At 44.3% G+C, this 26651-nt stretch overlaps 2 protein-coding genes across 5 annotated transcripts; both read left to right on the top strand.

Moving 5' to 3' along the window:
- Positions 1-379: 379 nt before the first annotated feature.
- Positions 380-3445, top strand: LOC133885270 (elongation factor 1-alpha-like). Of its 4 annotated transcripts, none has more exons than XM_062324957.1 (3): positions 380-516; positions 1021-1502; positions 2311-3445. In XM_062324957.1, exons 2-3 carry the CDS (start codon positions 1041-1043, stop codon positions 3190-3192), a joined length of 1344 nt encoding a protein of 447 aa, XP_062180941.1. In that variant the 5' UTR covers positions 380-516; positions 1021-1040; the 3' UTR covers positions 3193-3445. The 4 variants fall into 4 exon arrangements, with proteins under 4 accessions (XP_062180941.1, XP_062180938.1, XP_062180940.1 ...); XM_062324954.1 differs by having other exon boundaries at positions 399-558; positions 1018-1502; XM_062324956.1 differs by having other exon boundaries at positions 399-558.
- A 1458-nt stretch (positions 3446-4903) lies between these two features.
- On the top strand, positions 4904-8125 carry LOC133885269 (elongation factor 1-alpha-like). Its single transcript, XM_062324953.1, has 3 exons — positions 4904-5027; positions 5695-6176; positions 6991-8125. Exons 2-3 carry the CDS (start codon positions 5715-5717, stop codon positions 7870-7872), a joined length of 1344 nt encoding a protein of 447 aa, XP_062180937.1. The 5' UTR covers positions 4904-5027; positions 5695-5714; the 3' UTR covers positions 7873-8125.
- The last annotated feature ends 18526 nt before the right edge of the window (positions 8126-26651 follow it).

A 26651-nucleotide genomic window follows, 5' to 3' on the forward strand; every position in this document is an offset into this window, starting at 1 on the left:
TTGTCATTAATCACAAAAATCATAATCATTATCTAATAAAACTATTTTTGCTACATCTGTATATCATTAATGCTTTATAGAATATGAATATTATATTGTACAATATAGTGTTTCATTACATCTCGTCATGTGACACTTAATCAATATCTGATTGAAATTTTTGGTTTCTATTGAAATGCAGTAAAATTTAACTATCGAACATTATATTTGAGCGTCTTCCATTTCGTTTCGCAAATTGTCCGAAAATTATTGACTTTTTTAGACGAGTCCGGAAATTATTTGCAGAAATCAAAAACCATCAGGGGTTACTCCACTTGGGCCGGCCCGCGAATGGGCTTGTGGGCCAGCCGATTCGAAGCAAATGATCCATCATCCATTACATAAGAGCCCTCTGGCCTCATCCCCGCCGCTCCCCATCCCGTCTCTATCACACCAGGGCGGCTAGGGTTTCTCTCCAAGAATTTGCACACCGTCCTCCCCGCCGCCGCCGCCGCCTCTCGAACTCCTCCCATCGAGGCTAGTCTCCGGATCCACTCCCTTCTCCTGCTTTGATCTTCGGTATACTTTTGTTTAGCGTATGCTTTTGTTTAGCGGTAGGCGTGTGCTAGTAGCGCGAGTTTTAGGTGGTTCTTCCCAGTCGGCGCGTGAGATTTCAGTCGATTTCTTTGGTGGTCTCGTTTCTTCTGGACTACTAGCTTGATCTGTGGTGTTTAGCGCCTTTTTACTTGATTTAGAGGCTTAATTCCTATGATTTCAATCTGGCGAGTAGGACTTGAATTACTTTGAAACGGTAGATTTTAGTGCCAAACGTTTAATGGTCTAGGCTTTCTCTAACATGTTTATGTTTGATTGCAACTGTGTATCAAACTATGCGGTAGATGTAGTATGCTGTATTTTCATGTCTGATCTAGTTTCCGATCTGTCAAGGTGCTTCAAATATCTACTGACCACCGAGTTGTATTGTTTACTTGGTTTGCCCCCATCTGGTGGTTCTGACCATTGATTTATTATATGCAGCAGTTTAAGCTTTACCTGTAGCCATGGGTAAGGAGAAGACTCACATCAACATCGTGGTCATCGGCCACGTCGACTCCGGCAAGTCGACCACCACTGGTCACTTGATCTACAAGCTCGGAGGTATTGACAAGCGTGTGATCGAGAGGTTCGAGAAAGAGGCCGCCGAGATGAACAAGAGGTCATTCAAGTATGCGTGGGTGCTTGACAAGCTCAAGGCAGAGCGTGAGAGAGGTATCACCATTGATATCGCCCTGTGGAAGTTCGAGACCACCAAGTACTACTGCACGGTTATTGATGCCCCTGGACACCGTGACTTCATCAAGAATATGATCACTGGTACCTCCCAGGCTGATTGTGCTGTCCTTATCATTGACTCCACCACTGGTGGTTTTGAGGCTGGTATCTCCAAGGATGGACAGACCCGTGAGCATGCTCTCCTTGCTTTCACTCTTGGAGTGAAGCAAATGATTTGCTGCTGCAACAAGGTATGATATCAGATTTTCCTATTTCACTCTTGATCACGGGCTGGCATGTACTGAAATATGCCTGATGATAGTCTAGCTTTATATATTTGCACACTATTGTAGTGCCTTTTTCTTTATCAGTATATCTGGTACTTGTTTTCAATGCAAATGTATCTGAGTGGTATGCTGAGTTCAGCCAATTTGCAATACATGCCAAATCCTTGTATTAGTAAATAACCATTTCTGACACATTTATGCATGATTGTAGTCTAGTTGTGATGTATATTGACTTATATAAACTTGTGGAAACTTGTATTGTAGTCTACCTTCATATGTTTTCATAAACTTGTATGAGCTGCCCCAAGTTCTCTCAGTAATTGTAGTAGACGTTTGTAATTCAGTTCTATATTGACTTTTGAGTGCTCTTCAGAAGTTAGAAGAATACTAAGGGTGTAATGCTTGTGCATTGGTGCTGCAAGCTGCATCTTGTTCTTTATTTGCTTGCTTAAGTTACCTTATGTGCTCCTTCAGTACTTGTAGTATATCTAGAATATGTTGACATATATTGTGTTAACTCTGTTTTATGACTTGCTCTATGTTTGTTACAGCCTGCACTAGGTATCATCTATTTATCATCTGCTAATAACTGTGTGTTGCTGTTGAATGCTATTTTATACAAGTTCATTCTCTAAAATGCGTGCAGTTCATCTGTTATTCTGTTTGACGTATTGTTCTCTCAATTATACTATTTATTTGCCTGTGTTGGTTAAGGTTGATGTAACCTGTTTCATTACTGATGATAATTATCTGCTGCCTGCTCTGTTTATAGATGGATGCCACCACTCCCAAGTACTCAAAGGCCCGTTATGATGAGATTGTGAAGGAAGTCTCCTCCTACCTCAAGAAGGTCGGCTACAACCCTGACAAGATTCCCTTCGTTCCCATCTCTGGTTTCGAGGGTGACAACATGATTGAGAGGTCCACCAACCTTGACTGGTACAAGGGCCCAACCCTGCTTGAGGCTCTTGACCAGATCAATGAGCCCAAGAGGCCTTCGGACAAGCCCCTGCGTCTCCCCCTTCAGGATGTGTACAAGATTGGTGGTATCGGTACTGTCCCTGTTGGTCGTGTTGAGACTGGTGTCCTCAAGCCTGGTATGGTTGTTACCTTTGGTCCCAGCGGCCTGACAACTGAGGTCAAGTCTGTTGAGATGCACCACGAGGCTCTCCAGGAGGCCCTTCCTGGTGACAATGTCGGTTTCAACGTGAAGAACGTTGCGGTGAAGGATATCAAGCGTGGGTATGTGGCCTCCAACTCCAAGGATGACCCTGCCAAGGAGGCTGCCAGCTTCACCTCCCAGGTCATCATCATGAACCATCCTGGGCAGATCGGCAACGGCTACGCTCCAGTGCTGGATTGCCACACCTCCCACATTGCTGTCAAGTTTGCTGAGCTCCTGACCAAGATCGACAGGCGATCTGGCAAGGAGCTTGAGAAGGAGCCCAAGTTCCTGAAGAACGGTGATGCTGGTATGGTGAAGATGATTCCCACCAAGCCCATGGTGGTGGAGACCTTCTCTGCGTACCCTCCTCTGGGTCGTTTCGCCGTCCGTGACATGAGGCAGACGGTTGCTGTTGGAGTCATCAAGAGTGTGGAGAAGAAGGATCCTACCGGTGCCAAGGTGACCAAGGCTGCCGCCAAGAAGAAATGATGTGTCTGCTGGTTGATTCCGTGCCTGCTTTTGGGTTCACTATCACCTAAGTTTTTTCAACGGCCATTGCTGTTATCTCGTGAACTGCTAAGCTGTGCTGGCCATGCACCATTTGTCTGTCGTTTAAGTACTGTCCCGTTTCTTTTACTTTGGCAAAACTTGAATGCTCTGAGACCGATTTGTGCCCTTTTGCGGGCGTTGTTGAACGCGAGTCCTTGGATTATTATAAGTCATCTAGTAACCTTTTATGCAATTCATAATGGTTTTGTCTCTTTGATGATTGATCTGCTGATTTATTTGCTTGGTAATCTGTGGATTGAGACCTGAAGCCTTGCAGACCATCTGCAGCTGACAAAGCAATCTACAACACCAGTATATACATCGCTGCTGCTCAGATTATACGATCAGCTGTAGCAATCTCTTCTCGGTTATGGACATTCACAAGTGAATTCACTTGATCTAACAGTCAATTTTACGCATTTGTATTCCTTTCCGAAGTTTGGAAAACCCTGTCAGCTTGATGGCAAGCACATTGTATGGCCCTTGTATTGGATCTTTTAGTGCTGTCTGTCGTTGAAGTACTGTTTCGTTATTTTTGTATTGGCGAAACTATGCTCTGAGTTTGATTTGTGCCCTTATTGACGTTGCTGAATGTGAGTTACATTGTTATAAGTTATCCGATGGCCTTGTTTTCTGTGGTGTTATTTCTTTGCTTCGTGTGCTGATTTGCTTATCAAAAAATATCCCCGTTGAAAACTCTTTTTTTTAAAAAAAAAAAAAAACAACGATCTAGCTGCGCTGCAATTGCATACCTCGATCAGTTTGTGTTCCTTTCCTGTTGGCAGAACTCTGGATCTCCTTTGCACCGACGGCATGAGTGCACATGTTTCTGTTAGGAATTATCATAATCGTACATGCTGGCATGTCTGTCACTAGCCATCAGCTATCTGCTTGCTTGGACTGGAAGTCTGGAACTATATCCTACCGTCATATATTTTCAATTTACATTTACGGTTTCTCAAATGCTGATCGCGTTGCATTTTTATGGGTTGATGTCCAAAGATATTTGTATTAATTTTAATATAATTTCACGCCTGAAATATTTAAAGGGGGTTAGGCAAGGTCTAATACATTTTAAAGTGGGTTAGGAAAGTCTTTAGTATCTTTTGCCGTTAGTACTATGATAAATTATGCCCTTGCTTCTCTCACAATAGGGCCTTCGAGACAACTATTACTCAGCTTTGACACTTTAATTATATAATTTGTCAAATGCGACTCATGGTCAACTAATATATGTGGTTGTCTATGTTTAATTGTTGTCATGCTTAGTTTATAAATTTATTCTTCCGAAATTGTCATTAAAACTATATGATATTCGGATACGGATTTAGATTGGAATAATCCGATTCGTATTCGCATTCGCATTCGAAGATATTCAGTTTTATATTTATACTCATATTAAAATATATATAGCAATGTGATAGTAAGAGTACTCGATTTGTATTTCATCCGTTTCCATCTCTGTCCGTAAGGGTGCAGGCTGGTTTCACCCACAGACCGGTGGGCTTAGCCCATCACTGTAGCCAGTAGTGGTTGGCGTGCCCTACAGGGAGCCTATACTACGCTTTGTTTTCTGGCCCATAGTGATTTGGAGGCCCAATAGCCCATTCACCCATTCCTTGTTATATATACTTCCCAAAACCTAGCTCCTATCCCCTTCCCAACTCCCACGCGCAGCCAGCCGCCGCACACTGGGAGTCCGCGACCGGCGGTCCGATCCGAGGCCGCGAAGTCGCCGACGCTTCCGCCGTCACCGGCACCAGATCCGCGGCGAGGTACGCTTCCGCCGCACGCACCTCTCTTCCTTCTCGTTTGATGCCTGATCCATTATTTGTGTTGTCTATGTGTGATAAAGTCTGCTGATGCGTGCTCTAGAGTTGATGAAGGCTGCTCTGACTTGTTCTAATACGTTTATGTTCGATTGCTACTGATTATAGCGCCGTAGGTTATTACTGTTGCGTCGTCCTTGTTTGATCCAGTTTGGGAACTATATATTATCTGTTGCAGGCAGCACTTCAAATCACTAATTGTTTCGTCACTGATAGTCAATTTTTTTGTGATGAACCTTTGATCTGGCCTTCTCTAATATGTCTATGATTGATTGCAACTGAATATAGAGCCGTAGATTATGGGCCTGGTTGGCAGAGCTCTAGAAATTCGTGGAGCTGAGCTGAGTTTACACTGTGGGTGTTTGGGTGAGTCATATTGTTTACATTCTAGACTAAAAATGTATACTTAAACCACTTATATTCACCCACAAACACCAGATCTGAGGTGAATCTGGGAGCTGGAGCTCTGCCAACTAGGGTCTACTACTGCTGTGTCGTTCTTGGTTGATCCAGTTTCCTATCTATAATATTATCTGTTACGGTACCCTAACTAATTGTTTGCATAATGGTCCCCATATGTTGTTTCTGACTGTTGATTCATCTCATGCTGCAGTTTAAGATTTCCCTGCAGCCATGGGTAAGGAGAAGACTCACATCAACATCGTGGTCATCGGCCATGTCGACTCCGGCAAGTCGACCACCACCGGCCACCTGATCTACAAGCTTGGCGGTATCGACAAGCGTGTGATCGAGAGGTTTGAGAAAGAGGCAGCGGAAATGAACAAGAGGTCGTTCAAGTACGCATGGGTGCTTGACAAGCTCAAGGCTGAGCGTGAGAGAGGTATCACCATCGATATTGCCCTGTGGAAGTTCGAGACCACCAAATACTACTGCACTGTCATTGATGCCCCTGGACACCGTGACTTTATCAAGAACATGATCACTGGTACCTCCCAGGCTGATTGTGCTGTCCTTATCATTGACTCCACCACTGGTGGTTTTGAGGCTGGTATCTCCAAGGATGGCCAGACACGTGAGCACGCTCTCCTTGCTTTCACTCTTGGAGTGAAGCAGATGATTTGCTGCTGCAACAAGGTATAATTCCAGAAATTCCTATTTCGCTTGTTCAGAAGCTGAGTTGTTCTTAAATATGCATGTCGTAGTTCAGCTTTATATGCACACAATTGTACTGCCTGTTTCTTTCAGTAAATATTCACTTCTTTTTCAGTTTCCAATAAAATTGCTAGTATATGAGTGGCCTACTGAATTTGACGAACAAAGTTGAAGTACATGCCAATTGCTTGCATTAATAACCATATGTTCCCTACATAGTAATGTTCTGAAGTAAGTGGATGCTAAAGGTTTAATGCATCTGAAATACGAACATAAGTGCTGCAGCATTTAATTTTCTGCATATGCTTGCTATCCTTACTTTTTGCAGCGTATTAGTTGTTACTAGGATACATAGACATATACCTGTTGTGGTCTGTATTTTTGTACTAGAACTTGCTTTATATTTTTAATTGGGGGCAATTGCAAATTTGCCACTGTTTTGAACCGTTATCGCAAACTTACCATTAAAAAATTGCAAAAATGCCACCAGAGCTGTCATTCGAGTGGCATTCTTGCAAAAAATAAAAAACCAGTGGCAAATTTGCAAATGCCCCATTTTAATTGACCGCACTAAGCATTCTTGATATTTTTTCTTTGTTTTATGTTAGCTACCTTTTTATAAATTTTATTGTTGTTGACATGCCACTTTACACAGGTTATTCTTATTCCCCAAAGAAGTGCTTTTAACCGGTTAATTTTGATTGATGTGTTATTCTCGTGCATGCTGTTCACTCACTGTTGATGTCACCTGTCTCATTTAACTAATGGTAGTGTTCTGCTGCTGTTCTTTTCATAGATGGATGCCACCACTCCCAAGTACTCGAAGGCCCGTTATGATGAGATTGTGAAGGAAGTCTCCTCCTACCTCAAGAAGGTCGGCTACAACCCTGACAAGATTCCCTTCGTTCCCATCTCTGGTTTCGAGGGTGACAACATGATTGAGAGGTCCACCAACCTTGACTGGTACAAGGGCCCAACCCTGCTTGAGGCTCTTGACCAGATCAATGAGCCCAAGAGGCCTTCGGACAAGCCCCTGCGTCTCCCCCTTCAGGATGTGTACAAGATTGGTGGTATCGGTACTGTCCCTGTTGGCCGTGTTGAGACTGGTGTCCTCAAGCCTGGTATGGTTGTTACCTTTGGTCCCAGCGGCCTGACCACTGAGGTCAAGTCTGTTGAGATGCACCACGAGGCTCTCCAGGAGGCCCTTCCCGGTGACAATGTCGGTTTCAACGTGAAGAACGTTGCGGTGAAGGATATCAAGCGTGGGTATGTGGCCTCCAACTCCAAGGATGACCCTGCCAAGGAGGCTGCCAGCTTCACCTCCCAGGTCATCATCATGAACCACCCTGGGCAGATCGGCAACGGCTACGCTCCAGTGCTGGACTGCCACACCTCCCACATTGCTGTCAAGTTTGCTGAGCTCCTGACCAAGATCGACAGACGATCTGGCAAGGAGCTCGAGAAGGAGCCCAAGTTCCTGAAGAACGGTGATGCTGGTATGGTGAAGATGATTCCCACCAAGCCCATGGTGGTGGAGACCTTCTCTGCGTACCCTCCTCTGGGTCGTTTCGCTGTCCGTGACATGAGGCAGACGGTTGCTGTTGGAGTCATCAAGAGCGTGGAGAAGAAGGATCCTACCGGCGCCAAGGTGACCAAGGCTGCCGCCAAGAAGAAATGATGTGTCTGGTGGTTGATTCCGTGCCTGCATTTGGGTTCACTATCACCTAAGTTTTTTCGACGGCCATTGCTGTTATCTCGTGAACTACTAAGCTGTGCTGGCCATACACCATTTGTCTGTCGTTTAAGTACTGTCCCGTTTATTTTACTTTGGCAAAACTTGAATGCTCTGAGACCGATTTGTGCCCTTTTGCGGGCGTTGTTTAACGCGAGTCCTTGGATTATTATAAGTCATCTAGTAACCTTTTATGCAATTCACAATGGTTTTATCACTTTGATGATTGATCTGCTGATTTACTTGCTTGGTAATCTGTGGATTTAGACCTGAAGCCTTGCAGACCATCTGCAGCTGACAAGCAATCTACAACAACACCAGTATATACATCGCTGCTGCTCAGCTTATACGGTCAGCTCTAGCAATCTCTTCTCGGTTATGGACACTCAGGCGAATTCACTTGATTTAACTGTCAATTTTACGCATTTGTATTCGTTTCCGAAGTTTGGAAAACCCTGTCAGCGTGATGGCAAGCACATTGTATGGCCCTTGTATTGGATCTTTTAGTGTTGATTGTGCCCCAAGTTCCTGAAGAACGGTGATGCTGGTATGGTGAAGACGATTCCCACCATGCCCATGGTTGTGGAGATCTCCGAGTACCCTCCTCTCGGTCGTTTCGCTGTCCTTGACATGAGGCAAACTGTTGCTGTTGGAGTCATCAAGAGCGTGGAGAAGAAAGACCCAACTGGCGCCAAGGATATCTAAATGCTTTAGTATCATCGCTTAAGTTTTGTCAACGGCCATTTCTGTTGTTGTGTGAACTATTAAGCTTTGCTGGCATTGTGCGTTGGTCCGTCGTTGAGATCATGTCCAACGGATTTCTTTCATGATTTAGAATTTCTTCGTTAAAAAATTTACCTTTTTTTCAACGTTCTAACGATTTTTTTTATAGTTTTTTTTTTTAAAGGGATTCTCAAAGTTCCCTTTAGAACGGTATTTTCTTTTGTTTCACTTTACGAATTCGTTCGAAGGAAACTGTTAGAGATAAGAAAAAATTAGAAAGAAAATAAAATGAAGAGAAAATGGTTAGAATGATCTTAGGTCTTATTTGCATTGCGCCCCTGCCGGCAGCGCCTAATCATGCGCTCGCCAATATTTTGGCGAAGCTTTTCGCCGCCGTCGTTTCGCCCAGAGTTGGCGTGAAAATGAACTGGCGAGCCAACGTTGGAGTGGGCGCGCCAACGATTCGGCGGCCAACCAAACACGGGTGCAATGAGTGGTCAACGCCAAAAAGTTGGCAGGGCGCATCGGGGCTGTAATCCAAACAAGCCCTTAATTAGCGTCTTGTTGTTTCGGCTTTGGCAAAACTTTGAATCCTCTGAGACTGATTCGTGTCGTTATAGGCGTCGTTGAATGCGGAGTCTTTAGATTGTTATAAGTTGCCTAATTACCTTGTCTTCTTGTGGTGTTATTGTTATGATTCATCTGCTGATTTGCTTCACTGCTTGGTAATCTGGATTTGAGACCTGAAGTCATTATTCTGTTCTCAAGTGAGCGCGGCTAGTGGCGTCTACTGATGCGATGGCCCCATGTCCTCGTCTATTGAGGTTCAAACTTTTCATGTTGCGGGTCTTTGTTTTAGTCACTTGCACCATGCTGTGATGCTTTCTTAGCTAGTGAATCATCTGCAGCTGACAATCTAAATATATTGTCCATTTTGTGCAGTATTGTTGCTTTCTGACAAGTTAAGGTGTTATCGGTGTAGTCGATCTGACATGACTGAGCGCTTTGGCGTTACATCTGCTTCTTGTTGTGACCAGTACTGCAAGGCTTGAGGATGCAGTACTCTCGACCCTCCAACAAAGCTGCGTCGTCTTGTCAGTTGCAGGGGCATTCTTTTTTTTTACATTTTGAGAAAGTGGCAATTGCTTATTTGCTTCCACATCTCATATGTATAGACTTAGAATGATTCACATGTCATTCTCAGTATTAATTATCACTTAATGATAACTAAGCAATTATCCCTCAGCCGTATCGGTCCAGCTGGAAAATTTGTAGCCGTGCACAGCAGTCTCCAACTTCTTTCTTCTTAGCATCCTCCCGATTCTTCCCAGCAGCACCTTAAAAATGTCGCAAGGTATTTCTCATTTTCCATGTACACCTTAAAAATGTCGCACAGCACATATTAAGAACCTCATGTTTCTTGTTATTGACCCACCAACGGGCCACAGACTCAAAATCAGCACCTACCGGTACCTCACAAATCACAGAAATGTCCTTGAAAATAAGATGAACCACACAACAATCAAAGAGAAAATGACTAACCGTCTCATTTTCTGCACAAAATAAGCAAGACAGATATCAGCATGCCTTCTTTAGCAAGATTATCCCTAGTAAGCAATCTATTATTGGCTAAACGCCACAAAAAAATATGGATTAGAAGATACTGTCAACTTCCAAACAGCCGGCACATATACGGGATTAACACCTCAAACTTTTATATAGGGATTGTACAGAATAAACTCCAGAGGAATCAAAATTCCAAATTATGGCATCACAGTCATCAGAAAAAGAGATGGATTCTGCTATTGACACGACTTCTAACCACATATTCATCACTCTAGAGGTCACAGTTCTTCTGAAAGTGGACTTCAAGTTCACTCCATCCCAAGCATCTGCAATACATGTTCCTTTTGTTGTAAATAATGTCATATTAACATGAGCAAGTATTTCCAGCAAATCCCATTTAATACAAAACTGATAAAACAGTCTATTGCATATGGAATTGACATATACATATGTATCTCAAGCATATTACAGAGTATAGCTGCTATGTCAAAGTAGCAAAGTATTGAACCAACAGGTACAAAAGATAAAACCAAAACAACTAGCATAATGCTCAAGTTGACAATAGCCATTTGTGCTCTCAGGTGACGAGCTACTGGAATTTGAACCTTGACTTCCTCGCCACAAGGTGTTGCTCTGCTAGAGATTTCTATCTCAACAACACTAGGTCTAGAAATAATCACAAGTTGAAGTGGACAATTTTCTAAGCAAATAAGGCCTTGAACCCTGACCTTACTAAATCATGCTTGTAAGTATCAAGAATTTACTGCTCAAAGTGAATTACTAACCAAGAGCTAAGTACAACATAAATGTACTGTTCGGCCAAACAAAAACAGGTTTCAGAACTTGCAGTACTGCACAATCCTATTGGAAAAGGCTAACAGTATGTGTGAAAGGACTAAAACACTTCCTGAACAGAAAGACTTGATCAGCAAGTTCTAAACAGAAATTAACCCTTAATACTTTCTAGCATAACTGGAAACAACTAGTGATCAGACTGCTAGTTCAGGACCAAATCTGCAACTACAACCGTTCAATTCAATTTCAACAGACCTATGTCCATCATCTAGCTTAAAACACTAGCAACGAATAGTATGAGGAATTCGTCCAGAATACTCACTAAGGAACAAGCACAAATTGTTCAGGAGCACGGCGAAGTTGCCGCTGTGCCAGAAATCCAATTACCGCTGTTTGTGCCGCGGTCTCACCAGCAAAGAAGATAGAGATACAATGCCTCTCCCGCACAACGTAGCACACCTTGATGCGGAATCAAGCCTCGAATGCAGCTGCTGAAGATGGCACCTCCAATACTCGATGAAACAACCTTCATTCTCCCCCGAACCTTGCAGACCAACCTTGCCGGAAGCCGGCAAGCTCGTCGCCGATCTACTGCAGAACCAGAAGAGAACAGAGGGAAGCAAGGGAGTTGTCGATTGATGTGTTTTCTCCGTGTGCTTGAGAAGAGCACGTGGAAGAGAAGATATAGAGGAGTCGATGGCCGCGGAAATCGGGCGCACGGCGCAACGGCTTTGCGCCCACCCCGCGCGAAGCACGTGACGGGCAAAGCCGCCACTGCTCCTGTCGAAAGATCGAGAGGTCCTGATCATATCCTGTCATCCCTTCAGCCAAGCCTATTGGGCCTCTTTCCAAAAGCCCATAGACATTTCTCAAGCCCAACCAAATTAAAATTTCAGGAATTTTTTTTCCACAACACCTTTTTCATTAACAATATTGTACAGCTACCAATACTGAATAGCACAACTAGATGACCCAAACCATTGATCTTCCCAGAACCGAATACTCTTACCATTACCTGTTTTGCACCTAAAATCCATCTTAGCTTCCTCACAAGCCCACATCAAACCTTTCCAAAAAGGGGATGCATCCACATCAGGACAACAGAAAATGTTTGGATCAGTAGTCTTATGCTTGAAATCAACAATTGTTTTCCAAAGAACATTCTCATTAAGATGAAATCTAGATATCCAAGAAGATAACAGGTAGAGCCGCAGAGGTTAAGATTCCTCAAATCTGGAATAGCCAAGCCATTTGAGAGTTAATAGCCCCAATTGCTCATTTTGGAAATTTTATTACTGATAGTATAAACAATTGTTTGGGAAAATGCATGGTGTCTCGTACTAGTCTATGGTCAGTCATTCAGCCTGGAGCTTTGCATCCCAGCATTGTCAACTGCTGCCGTTGCCTACAGGCATCAAGATGCTGTTCTACATAGTGCGATAAAAGAGCATGGAAATAATTTCATATATAAAAATAAAGCAATATAACACCGCAAAATTTATTAAACATGATCTTGCATAAGAATGATAGCATACCATCAGAAAGACACCTTTCATCATGTTTAAAGCATCAATAGAACAACAAGTAGCTATTGTAAGTAAAATTATTCTCAGATACTAAACAACAGTTGACCCTAGGACAACTGAGGTCCTGGCTCCTTACTGTGTATTGCACATATCATAAATTGGGTAAGCTCTAAGTCTATGATTTTAGAATATCTTCTTGGACAGAAAGAGTATAGACAGTTATGCAAGAGAAAAAAAATACTACTACCCATTCTGATGCCGAGCAAAACAGAGATCAACAAAACTGAAGCTAACAACAGCACTCCGTCTAGGGATCAAAACTAACAAGCAGCATACCAAAAGACAGCATAAATACCAAAATCGGTATACAGGGAATGAATAGAAAGTCATAAACCACAACCTTCAGTAGCTGCCTATTGAACTCAACCAATCAGAGAACTATGTCGGTTCACAGCTGGTGTACTCATACAACAAGCCTAGTTTTAGTGCTATTTGATCATCATCGAGTATTACAGCCCATATAGCCTTGCTATCCAGATTAAACGAATGAAGGAGAGAGATGTGAAACCTGAAATACTCACATTGCTTTGCACCCAAATAAATCAATAATCCATGCTAGGCACGGTAAAGAAGTCATTGTCCCAGAAATCCTATTCACCGTCATTGCCATCGGCAAGGAATACGGAGATACAAAGCCTCACTGCACCGCGTTGGCACGTTCGTGCGAGCCTTGGCATTCACAACTCCGGTCAAATCCAACATAGGTGCTCCTCTAATCAACCCCTCTAGTCACAGCACCACCAAGGCCAACGATTGAGCTGCTCTCAGCTCAAGCTCAGAGATGGTGATCCAAATTGAGAAGAGATCAGAGAGGAAAACAAGAAAATTGAGATGATTCAAATCCACACTCAGAGAAGTAGTTTTCCTGTGTCCCACCAGGAAGATGGAGCCAGGCCTCAAAATGTTGTGATGTCACCCTCCAGCTCCCCACGATTCCCATATAAACCGGAGGAGCGGTTGCACCGCCGCCGCCGCTGCTCAGCTGCAGCCACCAGCCCCTCTCTCTTTCTTTCTCGTTTTCTAGCTCTCAGTCCTAGCAGATGGATGCCCTTTCTTTTGCACCCAGCACTTAGGCTTGGGCCGCACAAAGACCAAAAGGGCCACCAGTCCAGCCAAGAATGAGCCTAGAAAAACATTAAAATTCATGTAATTCTCAACAATCCCTACCAAATTTTAATGTTGGAGTTATTCGTTTTGATATACATGATTTGAGTAATTTGTATATTTTGGGTTTGAACAAGTTACCTAGTCACATAAAATTTGGCTCACACAGGATGAGGAGGACAAAACCTTGATCCTCAGCCTTGGTGCGAGAGCCTCCTTTTATACAACGCCTTGTACTAGGCTGCTCTTGCCTTAACTCTCAAGTTGGACGTTACAGTCATGTCCATGCACCTTAGTTCATGAGTGCCACCAAGAGAAGTACCCAGCTTCTCTATGGTTACGACCCCACAATTGGTGAGAACAGCCAGAATTGGTTTATCCAATATCGGCAGGTGAGAAAGGAGTTCTCTGATCCATTCTACCTCTATGACTACTGAGTCTTGCGTCTTAGCTTAGCCTCCATCATGGAGCAAGTAAGGATGATCTATTTAGATGACCTCCAAGTCATAGTTCCACCTGATAGAGTGAAAATATATCCACTATTAACCTTCATATCATCCGAGTCACTGATCCAATTGGAATCATTGAATCCCTCTATGATTGCAGGATGGCCAGAATAATGAATCACTAGGTTCTTTGTCTCTTTCAGATACTAAAATATCCTCTCCAGTGCTATCCAATGATCATCTCCTAGGTTGGACGTATAACGACCCTGCATACTGCATACGAGATGTTAGACATAGTTACACTGGCCAAGTACATGAGGGAACCTATCACATGTGACTATTTTAACTGGTCTTTCCCATGTCCTACATTTTTCTTTAGCTTAGCATTTGGATCATAAGGCGTGGCTACAGGCTTGTAGTCTATCATACCAAAACATGCAAGCACCTTGTCTACATAATGGGATTGATTTAAAGTTATCCTATTCTTGACCTTTAGCAGCTTGATGTTTAGAATTACATCAGCCTCTCTCAGATCCTTCATATCAAATTTCTGAGATAGAGAAGACTTAATTTGGTTAATCATTTCCAGGTCTGTCCTAAACAGCAATATGTCATCCACGTATAAACATAGAATGGCATCTCGTCCCCCACCATAGTGGTAATACATACACTTATCGGCTTTACTGACACAAAAGTTGACCAAAGTCAATGTAGTATCGAATTTTTCATGCTACTGCTTAGGAGCCTGTTTGAGACCATACAGGGATTTGATTAGCCTGCATACTTTACCCTCCTATCCTGTTACCATGAATCCATTTGGCTACCACATGTAAATCTCCTCATCCAACTCTCCATTAAGGAAAGCAGTCTTGATATCCATGTGATGCACAAGAAGATTATACGAAGCTGCCAATGCTAAGAGCACGTGGATAGTGAGCAATTTGGCAACATGAGAATATGTATCGAAGTAGTCCTCACCTTCTTCTTGTGTAAAAACTCTTAGCCACTAATCGAGCCTTGTACTTTTCTATAGTACCATCGGGTCTGCGCTTTCTCTTGAGGACCCATTTGCAGCTGACTGGCTTGTAGCCAACTGAGAGGTCTGCTAACCCCCAAGTTCTGTTAGTGAAGATTGAATCCATCTCACTACGGACTATTTCCTTCCAGTACTCCGCTTCTGAAGAAGCGTATGCCTCTGAAAGTTTTTATGGTTCATCATCTACGACAAAGGTGACAAAGTCATCTCCCAATGATTTTTCAGTTCTTTGCCTCTTGCTCCTCTTGAGTTCCAATTCAGGAATTGTGTCACTAACACTCTGAAGAGCAGGGTCATCAACTAAAAGATCTGAGATATCAACCTCCTTCACTCATATAGGAAAGATGTGCTCATTGAATGTTGTATCATGAGACTCCATTATCAAGTTAACGGTAATGTTTGAGACCTCAGAATAGACCATTAGGAATCTATAGACAATACTCTAGTGTGTGTACCCTAGGAGGACACAATCGATAGTCTTTCAGGACATAGTTAACTGTGAGAACAACCTCATCTCACCATGAGTTAGCCATACCGAAACTTTGTAACAAAGCGTTAACCAAGTCGCAAATTGGTCGGTTCTTTCTCTTGGCTACTTCGTTGGCCTGTGGTGAGTAAGGTAGCGTAAACTCATAGAGTGTGCCACTTTCTTCACAGAACTCGAAGAAACCCTGGAAATATATTCCTCACCTCTATCAGACCCTAGTCTCTTTATTGTCTTCCCCAGCTGGTTTTTCCACCTTGGCCTTATAGATCTTAAAATATTCTAATGTTCCATCTTTTGTTCTAAGCAAATAGATATAATATAACCTAGTACCATCATCTATAAGAGTAAAGAAATATCTTTTACCACCCTTTGTCAATATCCCATTCATCTCACAAAGATCATAATGGATCAGCTCAAGTAGCGAGATGCTTCTCCCTTCAACCGAGAGCAAGGTTTGGGAGGTTGCTTAGCTTGCACACACACCTCACACTTATGGCTCTTGTCATAATTATCTGAGGGAATAAGATTCATCTTGCTCAAACACACAATTGTTTCATTATTAACATAACACAGATGAGAATGCCATATATCAATGTTCTTATTAGAATATGAAGAATAGGAAAAGTTTGCAGAACTGTTAATAATGGAAATGCAGAACATGCCTTCGCAAACATAGCCTTTTCCTACAAATGACCTACACCTGGTCAACACTACTTTATTTGACTCGAAGACTAACTTTATTCCTTACCAGCACAACATTGATCCGCTGAGTAGATTACGGGTCATGGCAGACACAAACAGCATGTCCTTTAGGACAAGAATCTTGCTAGAAGTCAACTTTAGTCTCACTCGTCCTACTCCACGTACAGCATCCGAGACCCCGTTCCCCATCAGTTAAGATCCACCATCTGCGCCCCAATAGCGGTGTCTCCTTTGCTGGTATTATTGATCGTTGCAACCGTCACATGCACTTGGGATTTACCTGCATTCTGCTGCTCAAGCATCGGCCCCTTGTCCTTTACGGTTGCAGCATCTGTTGACCTTGTGGTCCAACCCACCGCAGATGTAGCAGATAATCGTGGGCTTCTTCTTCTTCTTCATATCATTAGCCCTCGCTCCTAAAGATCCAGGCTTGGCCTTCTCATTTATTCACATTTCTCCTAGGTTGGTTATTATGCTTGACAAGGTTAGCTTGAGCGGACGCCTTCACCCCACCATAGCATGTCTTAGACTTCTCCTCGACAATTATAGTAGCTATGAGCTCATTAAGAGTCAATCACTGCTTTAAGTGCCGATGTGCAATGATAAAGTCACACCAAGAAGTAGGCAGCTTCGCTAGAATGACATTAACCTGAAAATTCTCAGAGAGGATACAACCATACTGGCCTAAGTCTCGCACGATCAGCTGTAACTCATGGATCAGTTCCATGACTGATCTGCCATCTCTCGTACAAAAGTTCAGGTAACTGGCCACCATGAAGGACTTGTTGCCATTATCGCTTTCAGCATACTTGTCATTCAGCTCCAACCACATCTTCCATGCTTCCCCAACCTCATGTAGACATCAAAGAGTATGTTAAATAGGACGACCAAAAGACGTGTTAGGGTTGAGGCATAGCCTTCTCCCAATGGGCCCTTAATGCGTTGAGACGCATTCTTTTGACCTCGTCTTCCACTGCTTCCCCTGGTGGGGCGGGCAGTTCTTCGGTGAGGTCCCAAAAAAATCCGAGCACCATCAATCATAGCCTCGTCCTGGCCTACTATAAGGAACCGTCCAAACAATATTCTAATTAATCATTAAGTCGATCATTTACCTAATCACGGCATCAACGATTAATCAGAATACCGCTCCAGTAGTCCCGACACGTGTTTTGTGCCCAAGATTGAAACACATGCCTTTCCAATATTTAACATCACAACACAGCTTAATAAAGAGCGAGCAATTAGCATTAAATTACAAGTTCTTAAGCATAAACAAGTTATTAAAATTTACTGCAAAAGAGAGTTAGGAGGAGACAAAAACCAACTCAACTCCTAACTAACAAAAAAAACTACACATCGGAAGACTAAAAACTATACAATAAAAGGAGGATGGAGCCATATGCCCTTAGACTCCATCACAAAAAGCACAACCTCAGAGTATTTGCCTACTTACGCCCGCCACCACCCTCGTTAGGCGTGTGTCGGTGACACAGGAATCGGGGGTCCCCGAGTCCCGAGGCCAGAACAGCAGAGTGCCACGTGGCGTCCTCCCTCGAGGGATATCTCCCTGAGGCCCGAGAAGACCAAGTTCCGGGAGAGGGTGCTCGGGGCCATGAACAGTGATCCCCGAGTACCTGAGTTCCCCGATGACCCGAGAAGACCAAGCACCGGGAAGAGAATGCTCGGGGCCATGCCCAGTGGTCCCCGAGCACCCAAGTTCCCCGATACCCAAGAAAAGCCAAGTTCCGGGAGAGAGTGCTCGGGAACGTGAACAGTGCCCCCCCGAACACTCGGTTCTCCGAGGACCCGAACAGTCAGTTCCGGGAGAGAGTGCTCGGGGTCGTGAACAGTGGCCCCCGAGCACTCGGTTCCCCGAGGACCAAGAGAGGGAATATCCAGGAGAGAGTGCTCGGGGCTGCGAACAGTAGCCCCCAAGCACTCACAGTTCCCCGAGGGCCTGAGAAGTCCTTCGCCGGTGGTCCCCACAGAGGCTCAGCGGTGAGGTGTCAACTGGTGAGAGGCCCGATGCTGCATTTAAAGAGGGCGTGTGGCCTGTCACTTCCTACCACTCCCCTCACGCCTGCTGTCAGTCCCTGCCACGGCCTGGCAGGGAGGCGTGGGGACATTTAATGCACGGGTCTCATCACGCGTCATCCGGCGCGCCTTGGGATAGCGTCGTGGAGCTCAAGGCACCCCGCCTGCCGCCCTGCTGTGTCAGGCTTGCTTTGACCGGGCGAGCACGCCGGGCTGCTCGGTGGCTACCCAGTGGGCCCTCCCCACGGCGCCTGTTGAAAAGCGGCATTATGATGAACAAGACTGGACGGGGGCGCGTTTTCAACCCTCCCCGTCACCTCGCGCAGCAGCCCATGATGGTTGCTTTCCATTTATGGCGCCTTGGAACTCACGCCATCCTTTCTGGGCATGCTACCGCCCCGACGGGTACATAAGGTGGGGCGGGCTCCCCGGAAGAGAGAGGACAAGTGTGAGAATCGACGACAAACACCGAAGCACGGAACACATCGACGAGTCTCGAAGAACAAGGAGCACAAAGCTCTAGACTTAGGCAAATATTCTTGTAACCCAGCAAATCCTCAGAGGGACATTCTCAGAGCATTTATAGCATACACACAGGAGTAGGGTGTTACGCTCAGTGCAGACCAAACCTGTCTAAAAATCCTATGAGCATTCACTCCTTCATGCATCCGATCATTCCACCTCCACCTGCATCTCATTTACTCCCATTTATTTCACCTACAAAGCGGATTCAGAATCATCTCCCCGGTTGAATCTCAAAGGGGGTCCCTCCGGATCCCCGCTTGAGGAGTTCACCCTCCGACAGCATGAAGTAGCCAAAGACACACTCCTCCTCGCCGGTAGCACATGAAAAAACAGCATGAGTACGAAGGTACTCGCAAGACTTAATCCATAGCGGGCACTTATAAAACTAGCTCGACTCCAAGGATCATTCATTTGGATGTTATTAAGAACATAGCCACGTGGTTAAGTAAAAATCATATGCGAAAGCAAATTGACATAAACATGTGAGCAACTATCTCATACCAAAATTGATATCACTCTATTCTAGAACCACCCACATGAATATACCAGTAACAATAGCCATAGTAAACATATGTGTGAAGAAACCATCTTGACATATCCACCATATCATCCCAAGACTCATAACTCTACGACTGATGTGGATTGACAGAAGCATGCTCATGACCGAGACGCGCGGCAATTCGAATTGTTTTTGCACCCTACAGGGGGTACTCCTGAACCACAAGACTTGATGACCATACGGTTTGCATGACCACACAGGTCCATAGAAGAGGGTACTTATGTCAACATTTCCCAATAAGCCTCAACCGTCTGGATCGTGCATCTCTCAGTGCGGAGCCCACTTTGGTTAACTCCCGGAGCAACCACAAGTGTCTCTACTAGCCTGCCTGCTCACACTGTCGATGTTTAGGCCCAAATGATCATAGCTATAGAGGTATTCGGCTTATCTTACTATCATATCGGCATGTGGTGAGTACAGAAAGTGATAAAGCCAATAGCACCGACGGACGGTACTTAAACAATTCAAGCGGTCTATGGCACCCGGGCTCCTGCCCCGACCTACCCCAGGGACATCATCTAGGACAAAAGGTACCCCTAATTCCGCCCACGTCTCGTCTCATACTCACCACTCATCCAACCATCAACATCATAACCCACATTATCATAGTGAGCAATAATTAAACCTATAGCTCCTGAGTAATAGAACATTACACCACTCGACTTCTACCCGTGACCTATGCATTTCTAAGCATCCCGGTTAACCTTTGAATTGGACGACATTAAAATAAACCCCGGTTACAAGGATATGGATCATCAATATCTAAGACAGGGAATGTAATACATCAATATAGGTTCTACCCATTTGAAACCCGACCTCGACTCATAATCATGCAAATAGACATAAAACATAATTTATCACATTAGACACATATGATACAAAGTATTGGGAGAAATATGCTTAGATGATTGCCTAGCTGCTCAGGTGATCGTCAGATACTACATTTGCAGCACTCACAAAATTTGGCATCACCTTCGACCACGGCCTGGTCACGTGTCGCTTCTTCGTTCACTAAACAAGAACACGTGCAAGGATGAGCATGAATAAAATACAACAAAGTATGTCACAATATGTATAAGATTAAATACCATAAAATTATACTTTATAATGCATGAAAATATTTTTTCTAGATGGCACTAATCATAACATGAATTTTCCAAGTAGTTTCACAATTTTAGGACATGATATCAATTAACTATGATTTCATTAATATAAAACCTATTTATTTAACTAATTAATTCTCAAAAATAATTTAATGAGTTTCAAACAATTTATACTTCATACTCATACGAAGCTAACGCAACTGGTTTTATAATTTTTGGAGTTTGTATGAATTAATTATGACTTTTACAAGCTATCAACACAAAAGGAAAATGGTTGATGAACAGTACCCGCGGAGTCTCCGCGAATTTTTGCGGACACTCCATACTTGCCGGGGGAAGCCTAAGGGACTTACCCACAGTGGTTGTGGAGGTTAGTGACCATTGGGGGATGAAGAAAACAGAGTGAAACGCTCGGGAGGAGAAGAAATCCGGTGTTCCTCGTGTTTCAACCCTAAACACCAAAACGAGTTAAAACCGGCTCGAATCCGTTGGGAATGAGCAAACAAATTGGATGGATGCATAGGTTAGGAGCTAGTGATCACATGGATACCACATGCGTACCTCGGCTTCGCTTCTAGAGAGAGGAATCTGAGGATAAAGAGAGAGAGCTTGAGAGAGAGGGAGAGCAGCAACTTGGCTGCTCAGGTGGAGAGGGAGAGCGTGGGGAGTGTGAGAGAGAGAGAGGGGGGAGCAGGTGGTGCTGCCCATTTGGAGTGGTGGGTGGTGGGGCCACATGTGAGGTCCACGTGGAAGAGAAAGGGGTCTGTTTTAACCGCGAATTCAATTATTTTGTCTCTCCAAATTTCTATCTCTCGCCTGAATGACTTTTAAACGAAGTGCTCTACTGTGCCAAAATAAATTGCTCAAAATTAAGCACGATGCTAATGATGCAAGATTATACTTAATCACGTGATTATAGATTTTAAGATGTGACAAACCTCCCCCCTCCTTTAAAAGAATCTCGTCTCGAGATTCGGTACGAGTCGGGGAGAGTACGGTGACTCTAGGAACTTCATGGTTTGCACAGTAATAGAAAGATCCGAGGAATATCCACTTGCCACGCTGTGAGGAATAATACTAAAGTAACACTCACAGGTCGGAGAAGAACTTAGGATAATCGGTACGAAGCCGATCTTCACGCTCCCACATAGATTCATCCTCGAAGTGATTACTCCATTGAACCTTGAGGAACTTAATAGACTTGCACCGCGTCTTCCATTTAGCTTCATCAAGGATGCAGATTGGATACTCGTAATAAGAAACATCTGGTTGCAATTCCTGAATCGCCATCTCAATGACTTCGGTCGAGACTCGAAGACATTTCTTCAATTGTGAGACGTGGAAAATATTGTGTACGACGGAGAGAGATGGAGGTAGCTCCAGCTGGTAAGCCACCTCATCATGCCGACCAATAATCCTAAAAGGGCCAACATAATAGGACGCTAACTTTCCCTTCATCTGAAAACACTACGTTCCTCTGAGAGAAGACACCTTAAGATAGACAAAATCTCCAATCTTGAACTCCAGCTCACGCCGACGATGGTCAGTATAGCTCTTCTGATGAGACTGAGCTGTGAGTAGATGCTAATGAATGGTTAGGATGTGCTCTTCTGCCTCTTTGACCAAATTCGAGCCTAGAAAAACTCTTTCACCGGACTCGGACCAATTCAACGGCGTTCGGCATTTTTGTCCATATAGAGTTTCAAATGGTGACATCTTAATGCTCGATTGATAAATATTGTTGTAGGAAAAATTTTGCGAACGGCAAGCATATATCCCACTTCTTCCCATAAGTGAGAACACATGCTCGGAGCATGTCTTCTAGAATTTGGTTCACCCTCTTAGTTTGACCGTCGGTTTGAGGATGATAAGCGGTGCTATGGAAGAGCTCGGTTCCCATGGCTTCATGAAGGCTCCTCCAGAAATGAGAGGTGAATTGAGTGCCTCGGTCAGAAATGATCTTCTTCGGAATCTCATAGAGTCAAACAATTCAAGTGAGATACAACTCAGCATAGTCCTTGACACTGTATCGAGTCTTAACCGGGAGGAAATGTGCTGACTTTGTGAGTCAGCCAACGATGACCAAGATCGAGTCATACCCTTGAGGGGTCTTCGGCAATCCAATAATGAAATCCATTCCAATTTTTTTCCATTTCCAGGAGGGAATAGGCAAAGGCTGAAGTGTACCGACAGACTTGAGATATCTGGCCTCGGTAGACATCGCACTCAGCTACATATCGAGCAACTTATCGCTTCATGCGAGTCCACCAAAACTTGGGCTTGAGACCTTGATACATTTTTGTGCTCCCGGGATGAATGGATAGCAATGATTCATGAGCTTTCATTAGAATTTTCTTCCTCAATACATTGACTCTCGGAACCACTAGCCAGTTCCCAAACCACAAGACACCTTGCTCGTCCTTATAGAAATAGATAGCCTTGCCTTCCTTCATTTTATCTCAAATTTGGGCCATGCCCTTGTCATTGTTCTGAGCTTCCTTGATTTCATCTAGGAGGGCGGATTTTATCTCCAAATTTGCAAGAAATCCCTCCAAAACCATCTCGAGCCCAAGCCGTTGGAAATCATCACAAAGTGTGGTATTCCCAGGCTTGACCATAATGCAATGCATCGAGCCTTTCGACTCAGTGCATCGGTGACCACATTCGCCTTACCAGGATGATAATGCACTTCTAGCTCATAATACTTGATCAACTTGAGTCATCTCCGCTATCTCATATTCAAATTGGCTTGAGTGAAGATGTATTTGAGACTTTTGTGATCCGTATAGATACGACACAAATTTCCTACCAGATAGTGGTGCCAAATCTTCAAGGTATGCACAACTACCGTAAGCCCTAAATTATGGGTTGGGTAGTTCTCTTCATGGTGCTTCAACTAACATGAGGCGTAAGCCACAACTCTGCCCTTTTGCATAAGGACACATTTGAGGCCTATGCGGGAGGCATCACAATAGACGTCGAAACCTTTGTCCACTTTAGGCCGAGCGAGAACGTTAGCGGTTGTGAGTAGTTTCTTCAAGGTTTGGAAAGCTGACTCGCATTCACTCGACCACTCGGACATGTTGCCTTGCTTTAATAACTCAGTCATGGGCTTGTCTATATTGGAGAAATTCCCAATAAACTGGCGGTAATAGCTCGCGAGTCCGAGAAAACTCCAGATGTTGGTGAAATTCTTGGGCTGAAACCAATTGAGCATATCCTGCACCTTTCTCGGGTCAACAGCGACACAATTCTCTAACAAGACATGACCTAGAAAAGCAACTTCCTTGAGCCAGAACCCGCACTTGATGAACTTGACATATAGTTGGTGATCTCGAAGGCGGCCAAGTAAACACGGAAGTGCTTAGAATGTTCCTCTTCAGTCTTGGAGTATATAAGAATGTCGTCGATGAAAACCACGACAAACTTATCCAGTTCCTCCATGAACCCGGTGTTCATCAAGTACATAAAAAAGGCCGACGCATTCGTCAAGTCGAAGGACATGACGGTGAAATCATAAAGACCATAATGAGTCGAGAAAGCCGTCTTCAGAATATCCTCCGGTTGGACCTTGATTTGATGATAGCCCAGTCTCAAGTCAATCTTCGTGAAAACTTGGGCACTGGTCAGTTGGTCAAACATAATATCAATTCTAGGGATTGGATACTTGTTCTTGACAGTGACTTCATTCAGCGGACGGTAATCAACACACATCCGCACAATACCATCCTTCTTCCCCACAAAGAGTGTCGGGCATCCCCAGGGTGAGGAGTTCGAACGAATGAATCCCTTTGCAAGCAACTTCTGAATCTGTTTCTTCAACTCTGCCAACTTGTTGAGAGACATCCGGTAGGACCACTTTGAAATCAGGGCCGTTCCGGGCAAAAGTTCAATCGAGAACTCTACAACTCTGTTGGGTGGCATTCCTGGTAATTCTTCAGGAAAGACATCAGGAAATTCATACACGACTGGAATATTCATTAGATCCATGGCTGTGACAACCTTCAGAGCGTAAAGGCAAGGATCGACGTCCTTAAGCTTCAAATGAATCTGGGCGCCGTATAGACCATTAAGGGTGACGGTCCGTTGAGCACAATCCATGACAACCTTATTCTTGGTGAGCAAATTCATTCCTAAAATGATATCAATCCCTTTGGAGTCCATTGCCAATAAATTTGCACCAAAAGACATCTTATTGATAATAGCCAACATTTTTCTCACACATCGATTAACCAGAATGTTGGCTCCGAGTGCATCTATGAGATAAGGTGTAGAGGTGGCGCTAACTTTCAGCTTGTGACACCTAGTAACTCATTGTTATGAATGAGTGAGAAGCTCTAGAATAAAAAAGAACAACTGCCGGAATGACCACAGAATTAAAATTCACAAGCAACACACCCATCAACACATTCACACCCTCTAGAGCTTCTTCGGCGATGGTGTAGTGTACTCACCCATGCATAGGGACATGCGTGGCCTGGGAGGCTTATGGAGTAGATGGCGCGGGTAGTGGTGGCCTTGGAGCAATCACCGCGGCTCCTGGCTTCGAAAAGAAGCAATCTCTATCATAGTGTCCAACACGCTCACAATTGTATCACGGGCCGCTGAGGCCACCTGTCACGCTCCTTTAAGACACCGTAGGTCTTGGAGGCTGTCCTTGAGGAGCGAAGAAAGACGGGTGTCTCACTATCCACATTGGCTATGGAGCAGTCGAGGCTGGCATGTGAGATGGAGGAGGTTGTTTCTCCATCCGTGCACGTTGAGAACTGCCGCCTATGAAAGGCGACAAGACCCTCTTACGCTTCTTCTCCTCCTGGTGGTTTTTCAACTTGAAATCCACCATGAGTGAGGTGCTCACAAGCTTGTTGAAGTCGGTGAACTCATGCACCAACAACCGATCTTGCATCTTGGAATTGAGGCTGTTCACAAAGCGGTATTGCTTCTGCTCATCGGTGTTTACCTCATCCTGAGCATATTGTGTTAAGTGGTTGAACACCTGCACATACTCCACATCGCTCTGTCTTCTTGCTTAAGGTACATAAACTCTCGTCTCTTGATCTCCATAAGGCTCTTAGGAATATGAAAGTCACAGAATGTCTGGCGGAACTCTGCCCAAGACACCCAGTGATTGGTAGGGTGCATGGCCAAAAAGTTGGACCATCACGCGCTCGTTGCGCCTTGGAGTTGATGGGAGGCGAAGAGCGCTTTCTCGTGGTCCTCGCACCGAAGGAGGGCGAGTTTCTGCTCGATCGTCCTTAGCCTATGATCGGTGTCGAGGGGATCCTCAACCCGCGTGAAGGTGAGCGGCTGAGTCCGTAGAAAATCTGAGAAGTCATCTCAGCGCCCGGCCCCACCTCCACGTTGAGGAGCCATATTATGGACGAAAGCTTCGAGAAGCGTCGTTTGAGCCTAACGGTTCTGCTCAATTTGCATTAGCACATCCGCCATACTCAGCGATGGAGGCAGCGGAGGATTGTTCTCATTAGAACTATTGGGAGGTCTCGGCGGGCTCTCATCCTGTTGTGATGATAAAATGAAAGAAATGAAAGTTCAAATCCCGACATCGCATACTAGCATTAGCCGGATATCAAATGCAAGTGATGCACACTAAGGCATCACACATCAACAAAAAGTGCACGTTCAAATGTGCAGAGAGTCCGCAAAAAATCTCCAGAGTGTCCACAAAAATCTCCGGAGTGTCCGCATACTTTTGCGAAGAATCCACATTTTGGGCAAAAATTCAAACTTAGATCTTGACAAGGAAAGATGCATCCTCAAAAGTATGGTGTGAAATGAACAATGGAACAAGAAAGTATGCTCGACCCATATCTACATGTTTCCTTCTCGAGTGCATCTCTCCCCATAACCAAACTGCACGCTCAATGCTTGTGGGGAGTCATCGAGGTCACAATCATCACAAACATCACCCTTCGCGCGAGAAAGAAGAAGTTTTCGCGCGAATGGTGCTCGTGCAACTTGCCGCACAAGTGACGTTTCATATGTGGTTTCCCGCATATTCACTTCCTGTACCTTCGTCTTACGGGACACACCAGGCCCCT

The sequence above is a fragment of the Phragmites australis genome, chromosome 11 (genome assembly GCF_958298935.1).
Source record: "Phragmites australis chromosome 11, lpPhrAust1.1, whole genome shotgun sequence".
In the NCBI taxonomy this organism is placed as follows: domain Eukaryota; kingdom Viridiplantae; phylum Streptophyta; class Magnoliopsida; order Poales; family Poaceae; genus Phragmites; species Phragmites australis.

What these genes read in the sequence shown, in the direction of transcription:
- LOC133885270 (XM_062324957.1), top strand. Translation starts at nt 1,041, where the DNA reads ATGGGTAAGGAGAAGACTCACATCAACATCGTGGTCATCGGCCACGTC. An exon ending in TGATTTGCTGCTGCAACAAG is followed by an intron (nt 1,503 to 2,310) that starts GTATGATATCAG and finishes CTCTGTTTATAG; the next exon opens with ATGGATGCCACCACTCCCAA.
- LOC133885269 (XM_062324953.1), top strand. Translation starts at nt 5,715, where the DNA reads ATGGGTAAGGAGAAGACTCACATCAACATCGTGGTCATCGGCCATGTC. An exon ending in TGATTTGCTGCTGCAACAAG is followed by an intron (nt 6,177 to 6,990) that starts GTATAATTCCAG and finishes TTCTTTTCATAG; the next exon opens with ATGGATGCCACCACTCCCAA.